At 51.2% G+C, this 16,011-nt stretch overlaps 2 protein-coding genes across 3 annotated transcripts in view; one reads left to right on the top strand and one right to left on the bottom strand.

Annotated features, from left to right (window-relative positions):
- The window catches only part of fam120b (family with sequence similarity 120 member B), a 106,947-nt gene extending 104,956 nt beyond the window's left edge, over positions 1 to 1,991 (bottom strand). The window contains exon 1 of the mRNA XM_087991157.1: positions 1,886 to 1,991. The gene's annotated coding sequence lies outside the window, so the exon portion shown is untranslated. The remainder of the gene's footprint in view (positions 1 to 1,885) is intronic.
- dldh (dihydrolipoamide dehydrogenase) lies at positions 1,255 to 15,768 on the top strand. Of its 2 annotated transcripts, none has more exons than XM_043695395.2 (11): positions 1,255 to 2,097; positions 2,231 to 2,524; positions 3,015 to 3,075; positions 3,194 to 3,451; positions 11,606 to 11,666; positions 12,611 to 12,741; positions 12,881 to 13,050; positions 13,162 to 13,378; positions 13,820 to 14,612; positions 14,730 to 14,844; positions 14,997 to 15,768. In XM_043695395.2, the coding sequence occupies exons 1-11, from the start codon at positions 2,044 to 2,046 to the stop codon at positions 15,000 to 15,002; spliced, it is 2,160 nt and encodes a 719-aa protein (XP_043551330.1). In that variant the 5' UTR covers positions 1,255 to 2,043; the 3' UTR covers positions 15,003 to 15,768. The 2 variants fall into 2 exon arrangements, with proteins under 2 accessions (XP_043551330.1, XP_043551329.1); XM_043695394.2 differs by having other exon boundaries at positions 2,228 to 2,524.
- The last annotated feature ends 243 nt before the right edge of the window (positions 15,769 to 16,011 follow it).

Below are 16,011 nucleotides of genomic sequence, written 5' to 3'. Positions count from 1 at the left end.
CCTCACTTGAAACACTTGTTTCAGCCTCTCAGAATGCACCCACTTTATCAAGAAGCAGCCCCAGTGTCAGCCTTATTCTCACAATCATAAATCTCTCTCTCTCCCAAAGTCAACGGTCCTCAATAAAAGTTGAGAAGTGCGCACAGAGGAGCCTTTAATACGGCGGGAAAAAATGTGCAACAACGAAATTCACAACCCCACGTACTTCATAGATTTTCCACGGTCATCAGCCAGGCGTTTATAGATTATTTGGAATATAGTGAGGAGCTGGGGGGGTAAATAATCCCCAGGGTGGAGGAGGGGGTCTTGGAATTACGACGCACCGAGAGAGATGACTGTAAACTCCTAACAGTTATTTAGTGCTGTCAAAAACAAAGATGTAATCGTCGGTGGCGGGGGGTGGGGGGGGGGGGGGGGAGACAGTCAGTTTTTTAATCAAGGAATCTTTGGCCTTTAACGTTGGACGCCAGCTTGCTGTAAAAGTTATTTATCCAATCCTGTGTGAGTGTGCGAGAGATGGTTTTGTTTGAACATGTATGTATGTTTATAAAATGACCTGGCGGCTGGTCAGTTGGCCAGTCTGTGTGTGTGTGTGTGTGTGTTTGTTCGCTGGAGTGCAGAGCCTGGCCCGCGGATATTGTGCGGGAGGCGAGGCTGCGTGCGCCGAGGGGAACTGCTCTATTGTAGAGAGCAGGTGCTTGCTAGTATTAACATACAGCTGACAGGGCACAATGAGCCGCCTTGAGCTGAACAATAACAACTGCAGTAATGACAGCCACGCGAACGACACACACCCACCAACTTTTCTCTCTCTCTCTCTCTCTCTCCCCCCCCCCCCGGAAAAAAAAACCCAGCTTTATTGCGCGCACACACACAAACAATCCTCAAAAAAATCCTAACTTCTGCAGGTTGACTTAAAAGTTGCCCCCCCCGACTCACTAACTGACACCCCCTTTCCTACTAAATATAAATAAGTCGCGGGAAAAGTCAGGACGGGATAGATATACCCGCTTCCCGGAGTATGTATGATGATTAAAAAAAAATGATGTGGGTTTTTATTTATATGTGTGTGTGTTCGTTGGAATTCAAATAAGTTTGTGTGTGTATACCCGGTGGATTGCCCCCTCTTTACAGCTCACTGATCATTTGGAGATCTATTGAGGAAGGTGGGACCCGCCTCTTTTGTCACCCGCTCGCCACACTGTGGGTCAGACAATATGCATGTCATTAGAAATGCAAAAGCTCTGCTGTATATAAACGCCGGGCTCGGAGCTCGGCAGATCAGAAATTGAGTTGCTGTGGATTCCCAGTCGGGAGGTGATTTAGAGAACCCGCGCGCGCGCGTGTGTGCATTTATCAGTGTGTGTGTGTACATTTGTCTGTGTCAGTGTATCTGTGTGTGTGTACATTTGTCAGTGTGTGTGTGTGTGTGTGGGGGGAGGGGGCGCGGGGAAGAGAGGTGAAACAGCAAGATTTAAAAAAAAACAACAGTGAGAGGACGGAAAAAAGGACAACAGCATCATCTGAAATTCTCCAAACCAACAAGCAGCGGAGAGAGCATCACAGGGTGTCGTCCAGCCGTTTCCAAAAAAAACAAGAACTTGCCACTGGAATTATCGGAGCAGGGATTTCCAACGCGTCCCTGATATTATATGTATTTATATATATATATAATAAACAAATCCTGGGATCGTCGCGTTTTACGAGGTTCTGTTTGGAATTAAACCTCTCCCCCACCCCCACCCCTCCACCTCCCACACAAGCGTCTGGTTCAGAAGAAAACAAAACCCACACACGAGAGAGAGGGGGAGAGAGAGAGAGAGAGGTTAGGACGGCGCTCAGTCACCACGCCAGTGTATGTATCGACCACTTCCAAGCAACTGACCCTTATTGAGAAGAGCTGTCAGTCACCAGAGCCAGGGCGGTTCTCTGTAGACTTCAGTGCAGCCAAAGGACTTGAGAGATCTAAAGGGGAAACATTCTCAGTGGAGTTGGAAGCGGTCCGGGCTCTCCACCAGCTCCAGGCTAATCCAGTGGCCGGAGATGGCCCACCGCAGTGTTTGCCTGGTCATCACTCTGCTGGCTGCACTCCACCAGGTAAGCGTTTCTGCTATCGTTATCCGAACAAAGATTCCGTCCTGGAAATCGGGCTGCAGTTGTCGCTGTCTTACTTGCTTCCTCTCTTTCTACACTGATGTTATGTGTATGTGTTTTTGTTTGTATAAAGCAGGCTTCCCCCTCTGGCGTCTTTGAGCTAAAGTTGCAGGAATTCAATAATCGCAAAGGGCTGGCTGGGAATGTGAACTGTTGCAAAGGCTCCTCGGCCTCCAACTACGGCCTCCCGTGCGAGTGTAAGACCTTCTTCCGCGTCTGCCTCAAGCATTACCAGGCGAAAATCTCTCCCGAGCCGCCGTGTACCTACGGTAGCGCCCTGACCCCGGTGCTGGGCTCCAACTCCTTCTCCATCCCGGACGCCGAAACCTTCAGTAACCCCATGCGGTTCCCTTTCGCTTTCACCTGGCCGGTAAGCGGTGTCCCTCTGACAGTGGCGGTTAGGGCTGAAAGAGGTGGGGAGAGTGGGCTGGGGAAGGAAGGGGATAACTTCTAACCCTTCAGACGTGTGTGTGTGTGTGTGTGGGGGGGGGGGGGGGGGGGGGGGGGAGGAGAAGTCACAAACGCCCCACTCACGGGCACACAACTTAATGATGTGGGAAACTTCACAGCAGCCTCACTGGCAATTTTCAGCCCAGCGTGAGATTCCAAATAGCTTCATTTTATAATGTGATTTATGAAAGCGATGAAATTAAGCGTGAAGGTCGATGACAACTGTAGCCTCTGCCAATATCCTACACTGAGATTATAGATACACTGGGCTTAATAAAGGTCCCCTCTTTGCAACATGGAGACGATAGAGAGCGCGCGTGTGTGTGTGCGAGAGAATCAAGCTGATCTGAAACGCTTTTTAAATCACTGGCTCCAAATTACTTCAGTCTTTTTGTTTTTTTTTTAAACAGGGAACGTTCTCCTTAATCATTGAGGCTTTGCATGCTGAGCCCACTGATGATCTGAGTACAGGTAACTTCACTCTCAGTCAATGTTCACCAGCCTCCCTACTGAGTTAAAGCTTCCTGAAAGGTTTCTCGAAGTGTGTGACTGTATCCCTCCCTCTCTCTCTCTCTCTCCTGACTTCTAGATAACCCCGATCGCCTCATCAGCCGCTTGGCGACTCAGCGGCACCTCACGGTCGGTGATGAGTGGTCCCAGGATGTGCACACCAGCAGCCACACCGAGCTCAAGTACTCTTACCGCTTCGTCTGCGACGAGCACTACTATGGGGAAGGCTGCTCCGTCTTCTGCCGGCCGAGGGACGACGCGTTCGGTCACTTCAGCTGCGGCGAGAAGGGGGAAAAGCTGTGTAACCCCGGCTGGAAGGGAGCCTATTGCACTGAGTGTAAGTCTGCCCTTCCCCAGGCCTCTCACTCACTGCGCTTTTTAATGAGTACTGCAATACAGGGAGCTGCTTCTCTTTTAAACATTTATTTCAAAACAAAAAGAGTTGAATGTTTGTAGACAATTGTCTGGTATAATGCCCCAGCGCTTTTGAAACCATACATGATGTTAACAAAAAAATCTGAGCCTATTTGTGGACTGTCTCTCTCTGTCCAGAGCATAGTGCAATGGGGTCAAAAAGTACTCCTCCATAGCCCCCTCTCTCTCCCCCTCACCCTACACCCCCCTCCTCTCTCCCATCATCCCAGTCCCATCATCCCCCATCTCCATCCCTACCCACTCCCTTCCCCTCCTCTAGGCCCCTCTCTCCCCTCCTCCACCCCTCATCTCTGTCCCTCCCTTCCTCCACCCCTCCTCTCTCTCCCTCTCTTCACCCCCTCCCCTCCCTCCCACCACCCTCCACTCCCTCCCACCACCCTCCACTCTCTCATCTTCCAAACTTTCTCTCTCCCTTTATCCCTCCTCACTCACCCCATGTATCCCCCTCTCTCTACCTTCATCCCCCTCCTCTTTTTCCCCTTTATCTCCACTCCTTTCTCTCTCTTAATCCCCCTCTTTCTCCCTTAATCCCCCTCCCTCTCTCTCTATCATCCCCATCCCTCTCTCTCTTTCCCTTCATCCACCCTCTCTCTCCCTTTGTCCCCCTTTCCCTCTCTCACACTTCATTCCCCCTCCCTCTCTCTAGCCCTTCATCTCCCCTCTTTTCTCTCTCCCTTCATCTCCCTCCACTCTCTCTCTCCCCTTCATCCACCCTTCTCTCTCTCTACCATCATCTCCCCTCCTCTCTCTTTATCTTCATTCCCCATCTCTCTCTCACCCTTCATCTTCCTCCCTCTCTCTCCCTTCACCCCCTCTTCTCTCTCCCTTCTTCCCCTCTCTCACCATTCCCCCTCCTCTTTCTCCATAATCCCCATTCCTCTCTCTCTCTCACCCTTTATCTCCCCTCCTTTCTCTTTGCCTTCATCACCCCTCCTCTGACTCTCCCTCCCTTCACTACCACTTCCTCTCTAACTCTCTCTCCCTCTCTCCTTCACCCCCCTCTCTCTCTTTCTTCCATTCATTCCCCTCCTCTCTCTCCCTTCCTTCATGCCTCCTCACCTCTCTCTCTCCCACCCTCCCTCCCTTCAATACCCCTCTCTCTCCCTCTCTTCATTCCCCCTCCTCTGTCTTTCTTTCCCTTCAGCCCCTCCTTCATGCCTCCTCCTCTCTCTCTCCCCCTTCATCCCCGCTCCTCTCTCTCTCCCTTCATCCTCCCTCTCTTTCTCTCTCCCTTGATCCCCCTCCACTCTCCCTTCATCCCACTCCCCTATCTCTTTCTCTCTCCCTTTATCCCCCCTTCTCTCTCTCCCTTCATTCACCCCACCCTCTGTCTCTCCTTTCAACTCCCCTCACCCTCTTCCTTAACACCCTCCTCTCTCTCTCCCTTCATCGCTGTTCCCCTCTCTTGCACTTTCCCTTCATCCCTCCTCTCTCTCTCCCTTCATTCTCCCTTCTCTCTCTGCCCTTTTAACCCTCTCCTCTTTCTCCTCCTTCATCCACCCTCTTCTCACTCCCTTCATCCCCCTCTCCCTTTATCCCCCCCTCTCTCTCTCCCTTCATCCCCCGCCCCTCTTTCTCCCTTCATCTCCCATCCTCTCTCTCTCTCTCTACTGTCATCCCCCCTTCTCTCTCTGTCTCCCTTCATCCACCCTCTTCTCTCCCTTCGTCCCCCTTCCCCCACTCTCTTCATTCCCCCACCCCTCTCTTTCCATCATCTCACCTCCTCTCTCTCTCCCTTCATCACCCCTCCCCTCTCTCTCTCCCGTCACCCCCACTTCCTCTCTTACTCTCTTTCATCCCCCCTTTCTTCCATTCATTCCTCTCTCTCTCTTTCTCCCCCTCCCTTAGCCCCCCACTTCTTTTATCTCCCCCGAAGCCTCCTGACCCTCTCCCTTCATCCCCCTTCTCTCTTTTTCCCTTCATTCCCTCCTCTCTTTTCCTTCACCCACCTCCTCTCTCTCTCCCTTCACACCCACCCTCTCTCTCCCTTCAAACCCCATCCTCTCCCTTTAGCCCTCTCCTCTCTCTTCCTTCATCCTCTCTCTCACTTCACCCCACACCTCTCTCTCTCTTTCCCTTCACCTGCCTCCTCTCTCCTTTCTCCCCTCCTCTCTCTCCCTTCAAACCCCCTCCTCTCCCTTCACCCCCTCCTCTGTCTCTTCATCCCCCCTCTTTCTTTCTCTACCTTCACCCCAATCCTCTTTTTCCCTTCGTTCCCCTCCTCTCTTACTCTCTCTTTCATCCCACCCTGTCTCTCTTTTTTCCATTCATGTCCCCTCCTCTCACACTCCCTTTATCTCCCCTCTCTCTCCATTCCCCCTCCTCTCTATCTCTTCATTCTCCTTCCTCTCTCTTTCTCACTTCACATCCCTCCTCTCTCTCCCTATCCCTTCATGCCCCCTCCTCCCCTTCACAACTCCTTCTCTCCCGCTTCATCCTCCCTCCTCTCACTCTGTTCCCCTTGCATCCCCCTCCTCCCCTTCATTCCCTGTCCTCTCTCTTTCTTCTTTTATCCCCCTCCTCAGCCCCCTCACCCTCTCCCTTCATCCCCTTCTCTCTCTCTCTCCCCCCTTCATCCCCCCCTCCCTTCATCCACCCACCTCTGTCTATCCAGCCCCTATACCTTGTCTCTCCATCCCCCCACTCCCACTTCTCCATTTCCACTCCCCCATCCCCCATCATCCTTTTCCCCCATCTCTCCATTCATTCCCGTCCCCGCTCCCCCGTCTCTCCGTTCATTCCCCCTCCCCTGTATCTGTATTCTTCTCACCCCCCACCTCTCTTAACCCCCCCGCCCCCTCTCTTCCATCATCCCCCTCTCCCTCCCTTCATGCCCCCTCCCCTTCATCCCCCCTTTCCCTCCCTTCATCACCTTCCCCTTCTCCCTTCATCCTCCCTCCTCTCACTCTCTTGTTTCAACCCCCTCCTCTCTCACTCTCTCTCACTTCAACCCCCCTCCTCTCTCACTGTCTCCCTTCAACCTCCCTCCTCTCTCTCTCTCTCTCCCTTCAACGCCCCTCCGCTCACACTCTCTCCTTTCAACGACCCCTCCTCTCTCACATTCCCCCTTCAACCCCCATCCTCTCCCTTCAACCCCTCTCCTCTCTCATTGACTTTCCCTTCATCTCATCTCCTCTGTCTCCCTCCCCCTCCTTCACTGCCACCTCTCTTTCTCACCACCTCCCTTCATACCCCTTACCCTACCCATTTCTCCATCTCGGTTCCCCTCTCTGTTCGTCCCCCCATTCCCCCATCTATCTCTCTTTCTCCCCCTCTTTCCATGCTCCTCTCCTCTCTGTCTCTCTCCATCCCCTTCCCATCTTTCCACTGCTCTCCTCTCTCCATCTTCCCTTACCCTTCCCTATCTATTGTCTCTCCCCCTTTCTCTCCAACCCCCCTCGCCCTCTCACTCCATCCTCCTCCCCCCTTTCTCCATCCTTCTCCCTTCTATCTCTCTCTCTCCATCCCACTCCCCACTCTGTCTCCCTCTCTATATCTCCTCACCCATTTTCCATCCCCCCTCCCGCTCTCTTTCCATCCCCGCTCTCCACACTCTCTCTCTCCATCGTCTGCTCCCCACTCTCTCTCTCTCAATCCACCCCTCCTCTCTCTCTCTCTCTCTCCATCCCACCTCCCGTCTCTCTCTCTCCCTCTCTCTCCATTCCCCCTCCCCACTCTGTCCAACCTCCTCCTCCTCTCTCTCTGTCCATCCCCTTCTCTCTCCATCCCCCTCTCTCTCCATCCCCTCTCTCTCCATCCCCCCTCTCTCCATTCCCCTCTCTCTCCATTCCCCTCTCTCTCCATCCCTCCCTCCTTCTCTCCATCCCAACTTCCTCTCTCTCACCCTCCATCCCCCTTCTCTCTCTCTGTCTCCATCCCTCCTCCTCTTTATCTCTCTGTCCCCATTCTTCCTCCCCTCTCTCTCTCCATCCCCTCTCCTCTTTCCTCTCTCTCTCTCTCCCCATTATCCTTCTCTTTCTCTCTCTCTCTCCAATCCCCTCATCTCTCTCTCTCCATCTCCCCACTCTCTCTCTCTGTCTCCATCCCCACTCTCTCTCTGTCTCCACCCCCTACTCTCTCTCTGTGTCCCCATTCGCCCTCCTCTTTCCTCTCTCTCCACCCCCTCCTCTCTTTCTCTCCATGCCCTTTCCTCTCTTCCTCCATCTTCCCTCCTCTCTCTATCCATTCCCCCTCCTGTGTCTCTCTCCCTCTCTCCATGCCCCCTCCTTTCTCTCTCTCTGTCTCGCTCCATCTCCCCTCCCCACTCTCTCTCTCTCTCCATCCCCTTCCCCTTCTTTCTCCATCCCCCCTCCCAACTCTCTTTACATCCCCCTCCTACACTCTCACCATCCCCCACCCCATACTCTCTCCACCGCCCCCTCCTCTCTCTTCTCTTTCTCCATACCCTCTCCACTTTTTCTCCATTCCCCCTCCTCTCCCTCTCTCCACCCCCTCCCCTTTCTCTCCATCCATCCCTCCCTCTCTCTCCATCCCCCTCCTCTGTCCCTCTCTCTCTCCATCCCCTCCTCCCGTTCTCTCCATTCCCACTCTGCCCTCTCTCTCCATCCCCGCTTATCTCTCTCTCTCCATCCCTCCTCCTCCTTCCCTCTCTCTTCATCCCTTCCCCCTCTCTCTCCATCCCCCCTCCCCCTCTCTATCCCCCTCCCCCCTCTCTCTCCCCATCCCCCTCCCCACTCTCTCTCCATCCCCCTCCCCCCACCTCCATCCCCCCTCTACCTGTCTCTCTCCATCAACCCTCATCCTCTCTCTCTCTCTCCTTCCCCCTCCCCTCTACCCTCTATCTCCACCCCTCCATCCTCCCTCTCTCTCCATGCTCCTCCCTTGCCTCTCTCTCCGTCATCTTCCCCCCTCTCTCTATCCCCTTCCCCCTCTCTCCATCTACCCTTCACCCTCTCTGTCCATCTCCCCCTCTCTTTATCCATCCCACATCCCCCTCTCACTCTCTCTCTCCATATCCCTCCCCCCTCTCCATCCACCCTTCACCCTCTCTCCATCCCACCTCCCCCTCTCCATCGCCCCTCCCCCTCTCTCTACCCCCCCTTTATCTCCCCTCTCCACTCTCTCCACCTTCCTCTCTCTCTCTCCATTCACCCCCTCTCTCCATTCTTCTCTCTCTCTCTCTCTATCCCCCACACACTCTCCAACACCTCTCCCCACTCTCCATTCCTACCCCCTTCTCTCTCCAACCACCTCCCCCTCTCCCTCTCCATCCCCCTCTTCTTGCTCTCTCTAAACCCCCCTCTCTCCATTCCTCCTCTCTCTCTCTCCATCCCCCTCCTCTCTCGCTCCCTCCCCCTCTGCACCTTCTCTCCAATCCACCTCCTCTCTCCATCTTCCCTCCTCTCTCTCTGCATCCCCACTTCACTCTTTCTCCATCCCCCCTCCACTCTCCCTCTCCATTCCCATCCTCTCTCCCTCTCTCTCCATCCCCGCTTCTCTCCTCTCTCCCTCCCATCTCCTCTCTCTCTCTACGTGCCCCCTCCCTGCCCTCTGTCTCTCCATCCCTCTCCCCTCTCTCTATCCCCCTCCTCACTCTCGCTCCAGCCCTCCTCCCTCATTCTCTCTCTCTATCCATCACCCCTCAGGGCCTTTCTCTCTTCATCCCACCTTCCCTCTCTCACTCTCTCCACCCCACTCCCCCTCTCTTTCTATCACCCCTTCTCTCCCTTTCTTCCTCTTTCCATTCCCTCCTCCTCTTTCTCTCTCTCCATCCCCTCTCCTCTCTTTCTCCATCGCCCCTCCTCTCCTCTCTCTCTCTCTCCATCCCCCTCTTTCTCTCTTTCCATCCTTCCTCCCTCCTTCTCTCTATCCATTCCCCCTCCGTGCCTTTCTCTCTCCATCCTCCTTTCCCTCTCTCACTCTCTCCACCCCCCTCCCCCTCCATCCACCCCTCTCCTTTTCTCGCTCTCCATCCACCCTCTTCTCCGCTCTCTCCATCCCCCTCCTCTCTTTCTCCATTCGCCCCTCCTCTCCCTCTCTCCATCACCCCCCTCACCCTCTCTCCCTCTTTCCATCCCCCCTTCTCTCTCTCCATCCCCTCTCCGCTTTCTCCATCCCCCTCCCTCTCTCCATCCCCCTTCCCCTCTCTCTCTCCATTCCCTCCCCTCCCTTTCTCCATAACCCCTCCTCTCCTCTCTCCATGCCCCTCCTCTCTCCATGCCCCTCCTCTCTCCCTGTCTTCTTCCCCATCAACTCCCCCCTCCACACCCCATCCACCCTCCTCTCTATCCATCCCTGCCCTCTCACTCTCTCCATCCTCCTACTCCACTCTTTCTCCATTCCCCCTTCCCCCACTCTCTCCACCCCCTCCCCACACTCTCCAACACTCTCTCCACCCCCTTCTCTCTACTCCCCTCTCCCTCTTTCCATCCCTGCCCTCGCTCTCTCCATCCCCCTCCTCTCTCTCCATCCCCCTCCTCTCTCGCTCCCTCCCCCTCTGCACCTTCTCTCCATTCCCCTCCTCTCTCCATCCTCCCTCCTCTCTCTCTGCATCCCTGCTTCACTCTTTCTCCACCCCCCTCCACTGTCCCTCTCCATCCCCATCCTCTCTCCCTCTCTGTCCATCCCCCCCTCCTCTCACTCTCTCTAACCCCCACCTGTCTCTCACCCCCCCTCTCCATTCCCTCTCCTCCTGCTCTCTCCATCCCCTCTCCTCTCTCCATCCCACTTCCTCTCCTCTCTCTCTCTCCATCCCCCTCTCCCTCTCTCTCCATCCCCCCTCCATCCCCACTCTTCTGCCTCTCTCTTCTCTTCACCCCCTCCTCTCTCTCCATCCCTCCCCTCTCCTTCTATCCCTTCCTCTCCCCCTCTCTCACTCTCTCTCCATCCCCCCTCCTATCTCAATCTGCCCCTCTCTCATTCTCTCTCTCGCTCTCCGTCCCCCTCCTATCTCTCTCCATCCTCCCTCCTCTCTCTCTATTCCCCCCCTCTCCATCCCCCTTCACTCTCTCTCCACACCCCTCTTCTCTCCGTCTCTCCATTCCCCCTCCTCTCTCGCCCTCTCTCTCTCTCCATCCCCCCTCCCTCTCTCATTCTATTCCCCTCCTCTCTCTCTCCATCTCCCCTCTCTTTCCAACCCCCCCTCTCTTTCTCCATTCCCGTCCTCACTCGCTCCATCCCCCTCCTGTCACCATCCCCCCTCACTCTCCATCCTTCCTGCTCTCTCTCCACCCCCCTCCTCTCTGTCTCTCCACTCTGTCTCTCACTCTCACCCTTGTCCCCCTCCCCTATCTCCCTCCGCGCCCTCTCTCCCTTCATCCCCCTCCCTCCACCCCTTCCTCCTCGATCTCTCCATCCCTTTGTTCTCTCTTTCCTCCATCCCTTCCTCCTCTGTTTCTTCCATCCCTTCCTCCTCTCTTTCCTTTCTCCCTCCATCCTCTCTCCCTCTATCCCTTCCTCCTCTCTTCCCCCCTTCCTCTCTCCTCTCACCCATCCTTCCCTCGTCTCTCCCTCCATCTCTCCTCCCCCACCCCCCCAAATGAATTCCCAACGCCTTCACTCGCTCTTTGGACTCGTGTGGTTGGAAGTGAGCGGCCGGGAGGCTGTCTGGCGATGTTGGATATTGTTGAGAGGACCAGGTCCACGGGACAGCTGCGTTCTGAAGCGGAGAAACACCAATACAATGGAGCAGCTGTCCTGCTTCAGTCAGCCTACAAACCAGCTGTCTACTCTTATCTACACACACACACACACACACACAGAGCTGGATGGGAAGGGGTGGAGTCGGGGGAAAAAGAAGGGACTTTTGACCAACACCGAAAAGAGAAGAGGGTAAAAGAAAGAAGGCGGGGAAGCAAAAAAAACCACAAAAGCTTTGTGCATCCCCTTTTTGTATTAAGCAAAAACCCTTAGCGATTTTTAACAGTCGCGAGGCACACATCTCTCTCTCTCTCTCCTCAAGAAAATCAATCCTGCAGTTGTAAAATTGACCTCTCCTCACTTCTAATAGAGAGTCTTGGTTTAAGATTTTGACTGAGTTGATCTGATATGTCTGGTGTTTAGTAAATTAATTTAACTTAGCTTTTCTCCTTCCCAGCTATCTGCCTCCCTGGCTGCGACGAGCAACACGGATACTGCGACAGACCTGGGGAATGCAAGTAAGTAATGAGAACTTTCGTCCCCCGCCCCTCTGGTGGTGAACAGTACATAAAAGAGTCGGTAAATGATCTGGATCAGAAGGTGCGTGGGAATGGAAGGTACCTTGAAGAGTTCAAAGGGACTCACCTCCTGCTAGCTGTTAGGTACATCGTGGAAGCCTGGGAAACAAAGTCTTTGGGGATCATGTAGCAAAAGGAAAACACGGCTGTTAACTTGAGTTTACAGTGCCCTACTGGGAAGTAAATTTACTATAATTACGAAGTTAAATGAGGAGGTAGAACAGTTCAGGCAGTTCTCCCTCTCTTGCTCCACAGCAAGTAGGAGCGCCCTCTATTGGCGTCCATTTCATTGTCTGTCGAAACTTTTTCTGTGATATAAGTAAACTTTGGGTTCAGGGAACACAAGAGATTCTTGCCATCCCTATTTCCCAGCGGACACTCGCCTACCTTTTCCCATTTTTACAAGCGTCTTTGGTTGAAAATGAGCCTCCCTACAACACCTCCCTACCAAGAATAAAAATCAACAGTTCCCTTTTTTTTTCTTTCTTTTTTGTGTAATCAACAGTTTCCTTTCATCTGAGTTGTTCTGGGAATTGATATTCTCTAATGAAGTCACAAAGGAGAGTTGGATGACCTTCTCACATCAAACCTTTGAACAGGCCCAGACATTTCTATTGAGTCTTTTTGTTGAACGCTGGTCGACTAAAGTGTGAAATATCTAATTTAGGTTTTCGAAGTGGTGCAAGGCATTTCATGCCAGAGTCCTTTGTGTGCCCCATTATCCTCATTACGATGTAAAGGCACGATGTGGAAGTGGTAGAAATGCAGGGAAAGGGGCTGGTTCTGACCCTTGGGAGGATTTTTGGATGTGTTTCATTTCCTTTTAGTTTGGCAGACAAGTCAATGGCATGTATTAAGTACTTTCTGTCCTCTTTAATTTGCAGGTGTAGGGTGGGATGGAGAGGACGTTACTGTGATGAATGTATTCATTATCCAGGCTGTCTTCATGGGACATGTCAGCAGCCTTGGCAGTGTAACTGCCAGGAAGGATGGGGTGGTCTCTTTTGCAACCAGGGTAAGTTGCTTTGTCCTTCCTCCTTCCTTTAATGAAGGACATTTATTTTGTTTAATAGTTTTGTCTTCATTCTACTGTTCTTGCAATTGGCTGATTTTTTTCCCCAAGCCTATATATTGTTTTTCTCATCTTGTCCTAGACTTGAACTATTGCACTCACCACAAGCCGTGCAAGAATGGTGCTACATGTACCAATACTGGCCAAGGGAGTTACACCTGTACTTGTCGTGCTGGCTACACAGGCTCCAACTGTGAAATCGAGATCAACGAGTGTGATGCCAATCCCTGTAAGAACGATGGAACCTGCACGGTAAGTGGGACTGACCTGTTAAAGATAACAGTCAAAAATAAAACAGAATTATTCCTAATGTACACTCAGCATGCCCAGAAAGCTAACTGAAGGATTGCAATCTTTCCTTAGGATCTGGAGAACCACTACACTTGTACCTGTGCACCAGGCTTCCTTGGTCGGAACTGTGAGCTGAGTGCCATGACGTGTGCAGATGGGCCCTGCTTCAATGGAGGAAGATGCACAGACAAACCGACTGGGGGCTACAGCTGCCATTGCCCTGCTAGTTACTCCGGATTCAACTGTGAGAAGAAAATTGATCACTGCAGTTCTGACCCATGCACCAATGGTGAGCAGTAATATAAACATGCGGATAAATATTAGGATTATGACCAACTCCTTTCATGGCCTTAGTCCTCACCTTTTGGCCATCTTTATCATCTTTTCCTGCCCAGAAACCTCTGTACGCCTCCAATTTTAGCCTTTGGTTTAAATGCTAGTCCATTGGTAGTCTTAACTTCAGCTGTCTAGCTCCTAAGCTCTGGATTCTCTTCCTAAACCTGCCTACCTCTTGCTCCTTAACACCTTCCTCTTTCATTAAGTCTGTTGGTCAATTGCTTTAATATGTCTCTGGTTCTGTGACAAACTTTGCCTTGGTTACATTCCCATGAAATGCCTGTAAACATTGTACTGATTTAAAGGAGTATTATAAGTGCAAGGTTTTGTTGTTGTAAAAAGCACTATTATAGACCTGAAGCTTAACTTTTTATTTTCCTCTGTTCTTGCTCAGGTGCCCAGTGCGTGGACATTGGGAATTCCTACATATGCCAATGTCGTGCTGGATTCACAGGGAGAAACTGTGACATCGATGCAGACAACTGCGCAAGCATGCCCTGCCTTAATGGTGGGACATGTCAGGATGGAGTTAATGACCACACCTGCATTTGCCCATCTGGATTTAGTGGAAAGAATTGCAGCATCCTCATCAGTATATGTGCAAATAATCCTTGCCACAACGGTGCAACGTGCCATGAGAGAAACAGCCACTATGTCTGCCAGTGCTCCCGTGGATATGGTGGACTTAACTGCCAGTTCTTGCTGCCAGAGCAGCCTCAGGGTCAAACCGTTGTCATCGATGTTAAGGATAAATACACAGAAGCTGAGAACAAGGGGCAGTTTCCGTGGGTAGCTGTATGCGCTGGGGTTATCTTGGTTCTGATGCTGCTCCTGGGGTGTGCGGCAGTCATCGTCTGTGTGCGAGTAAAGCTGCAGAAGGGCCAGCAGCAGCAGCCTGACATCTCCAAGAGTGAGATGGAGACAATGAACAATCTCACAGACTGCCACCGCGAGAAAGACATCTCTATCAGCATTATTGCAGCCACTCAAATCAAAAACACCAACAAGAAAGTAGACTTGCAATGTGACAGCTCTACTGAAAGAAATGGCTACAGGGTCAAATACCCTTCAGTGGATTATAATCTGGTGCACGAATTAAAGAATGAAGACTTAATTAAAGCCGAAAATGAACGGGGAGATGCTAATACCCCAGAAGCAGAGCAAATAAGTGCAACACAGCATAATGGGTAATTAAGTAAATCAGCCTATTTGTTTGGTATTGTAAATATGAAATGCTGCTGTTATCTGGGTTTTCCAGTCAACTGCCTACCAACCTAACTCTTGTTTTTATTTCAATCCAATAGTGAACCCTCAGAAAGAAAGCGGCCAGAGTCTACATACTCTGCGTCAAAAGATACCAAGTACCAGTCAGTGTATGTCATATCTGAAGAGAAGGATGAATGTATAATAGCAACTGAGGTTTGTACTTTGTTTCATTTCCCTCTCCCTTTTCACCTTTTTTCACGAGTGAGGATGTCTAATATTTGTCAACAGTTGCAGGAGTGTAGAAAACTCCCTTTTCACAGTGATTGCATGTAGACTGATGGTAGTTCTGCTTGGTTTCTCCTCAGGTGTGAATAGGAAGTGCCACAATGCAAAGATAATTGCCTTGCCAAGAAGAGATTTGCTTCAGTTAACTGCTGCTCAGAATGAACTGGTTCTCTGCTGAAATTGGCAAGAAGACTCGATGGACAAGACAGTAAGCCAGGACCTGGAATTCACGGATGCCTGTTGCACTGTCTTTTGTTGGCTTTCTGGAAGAAGAAAGTTCTATTGCACTACCGACAAACAGTTGCTTCCTGTCTTCTCCACATGAACTTAAAGCCCTGACTAGAAAGCCTGCCCTGCCCTGGGTGTAAACTCATCAGCAGGAAAAGACAATATTCTTGTACTGAAGATGCAAAAATTGCCTCTGATGCCTTTTTTGGAACAGCAAATGTTTTCTAATTGATCAGGAGTGGAGAAGGAAAACAAAAATTAGTATTGTTTCAAGCATTGAAATATTTTTGAAATGTATTTGTGCAGTCGGTGGTTCTTGAAGTTCATTACACATAATTTAAAAATTTGGTAAATATGTAAAAAGGCACTTCGGTTCTATGTCTATATTTTGTACATAATCGTATTTATAGAAACAGGTGCAAAAATTATTGGAGTTGTTTGTATTGTTTTTTTTTGTTACTGAAGAGAAGTGTTTTATAAATATTTTTTCTAAATAAATGAAATTGATTATAATTTTTTGATGTTCTGCCATGTTCTATGTTATCAGTGCCTTTGGTATTGAGAACCAAATTGTCTGCCTCTCCCCAACATTCTGTCCACTCAACTATTCCTCGTTCAACTGAATACTCCAGAATAAACTTGTTATAAATACTTGCCTATCCTAGTGTTGAATTAAATGGAAACAATCTGCAGGGTTACTGAGAAAAGGCACAAGATTGGCACTAAGTCAAAATGCTCAAAGAGCTGACGCAGACATAGTGGGCTGAATGGCCTCCTTCTGCATGGTAACAATTCTGTGATACCCTTAGCATCAACGAGCCACAAAGAGACAGCACCCACTCTCACTAGTATCCTTAAATACAGGTG

The sequence above is a fragment of the Chiloscyllium plagiosum genome, unplaced genomic scaffold, assembly GCF_037043375.1.
Source record: "Chiloscyllium plagiosum isolate Xiang-an unplaced genomic scaffold, Cpla_swu_hap1 HiC_scaffold_10, whole genome shotgun sequence".
NCBI classification, from domain to species: Eukaryota; Metazoa; Chordata; class Chondrichthyes; order Orectolobiformes; family Hemiscylliidae; genus Chiloscyllium; species Chiloscyllium plagiosum.
The sequence above is the reverse complement of the archived record's forward strand: the minus strand, read 5'-3'. Positions and strand labels throughout refer to the sequence as shown.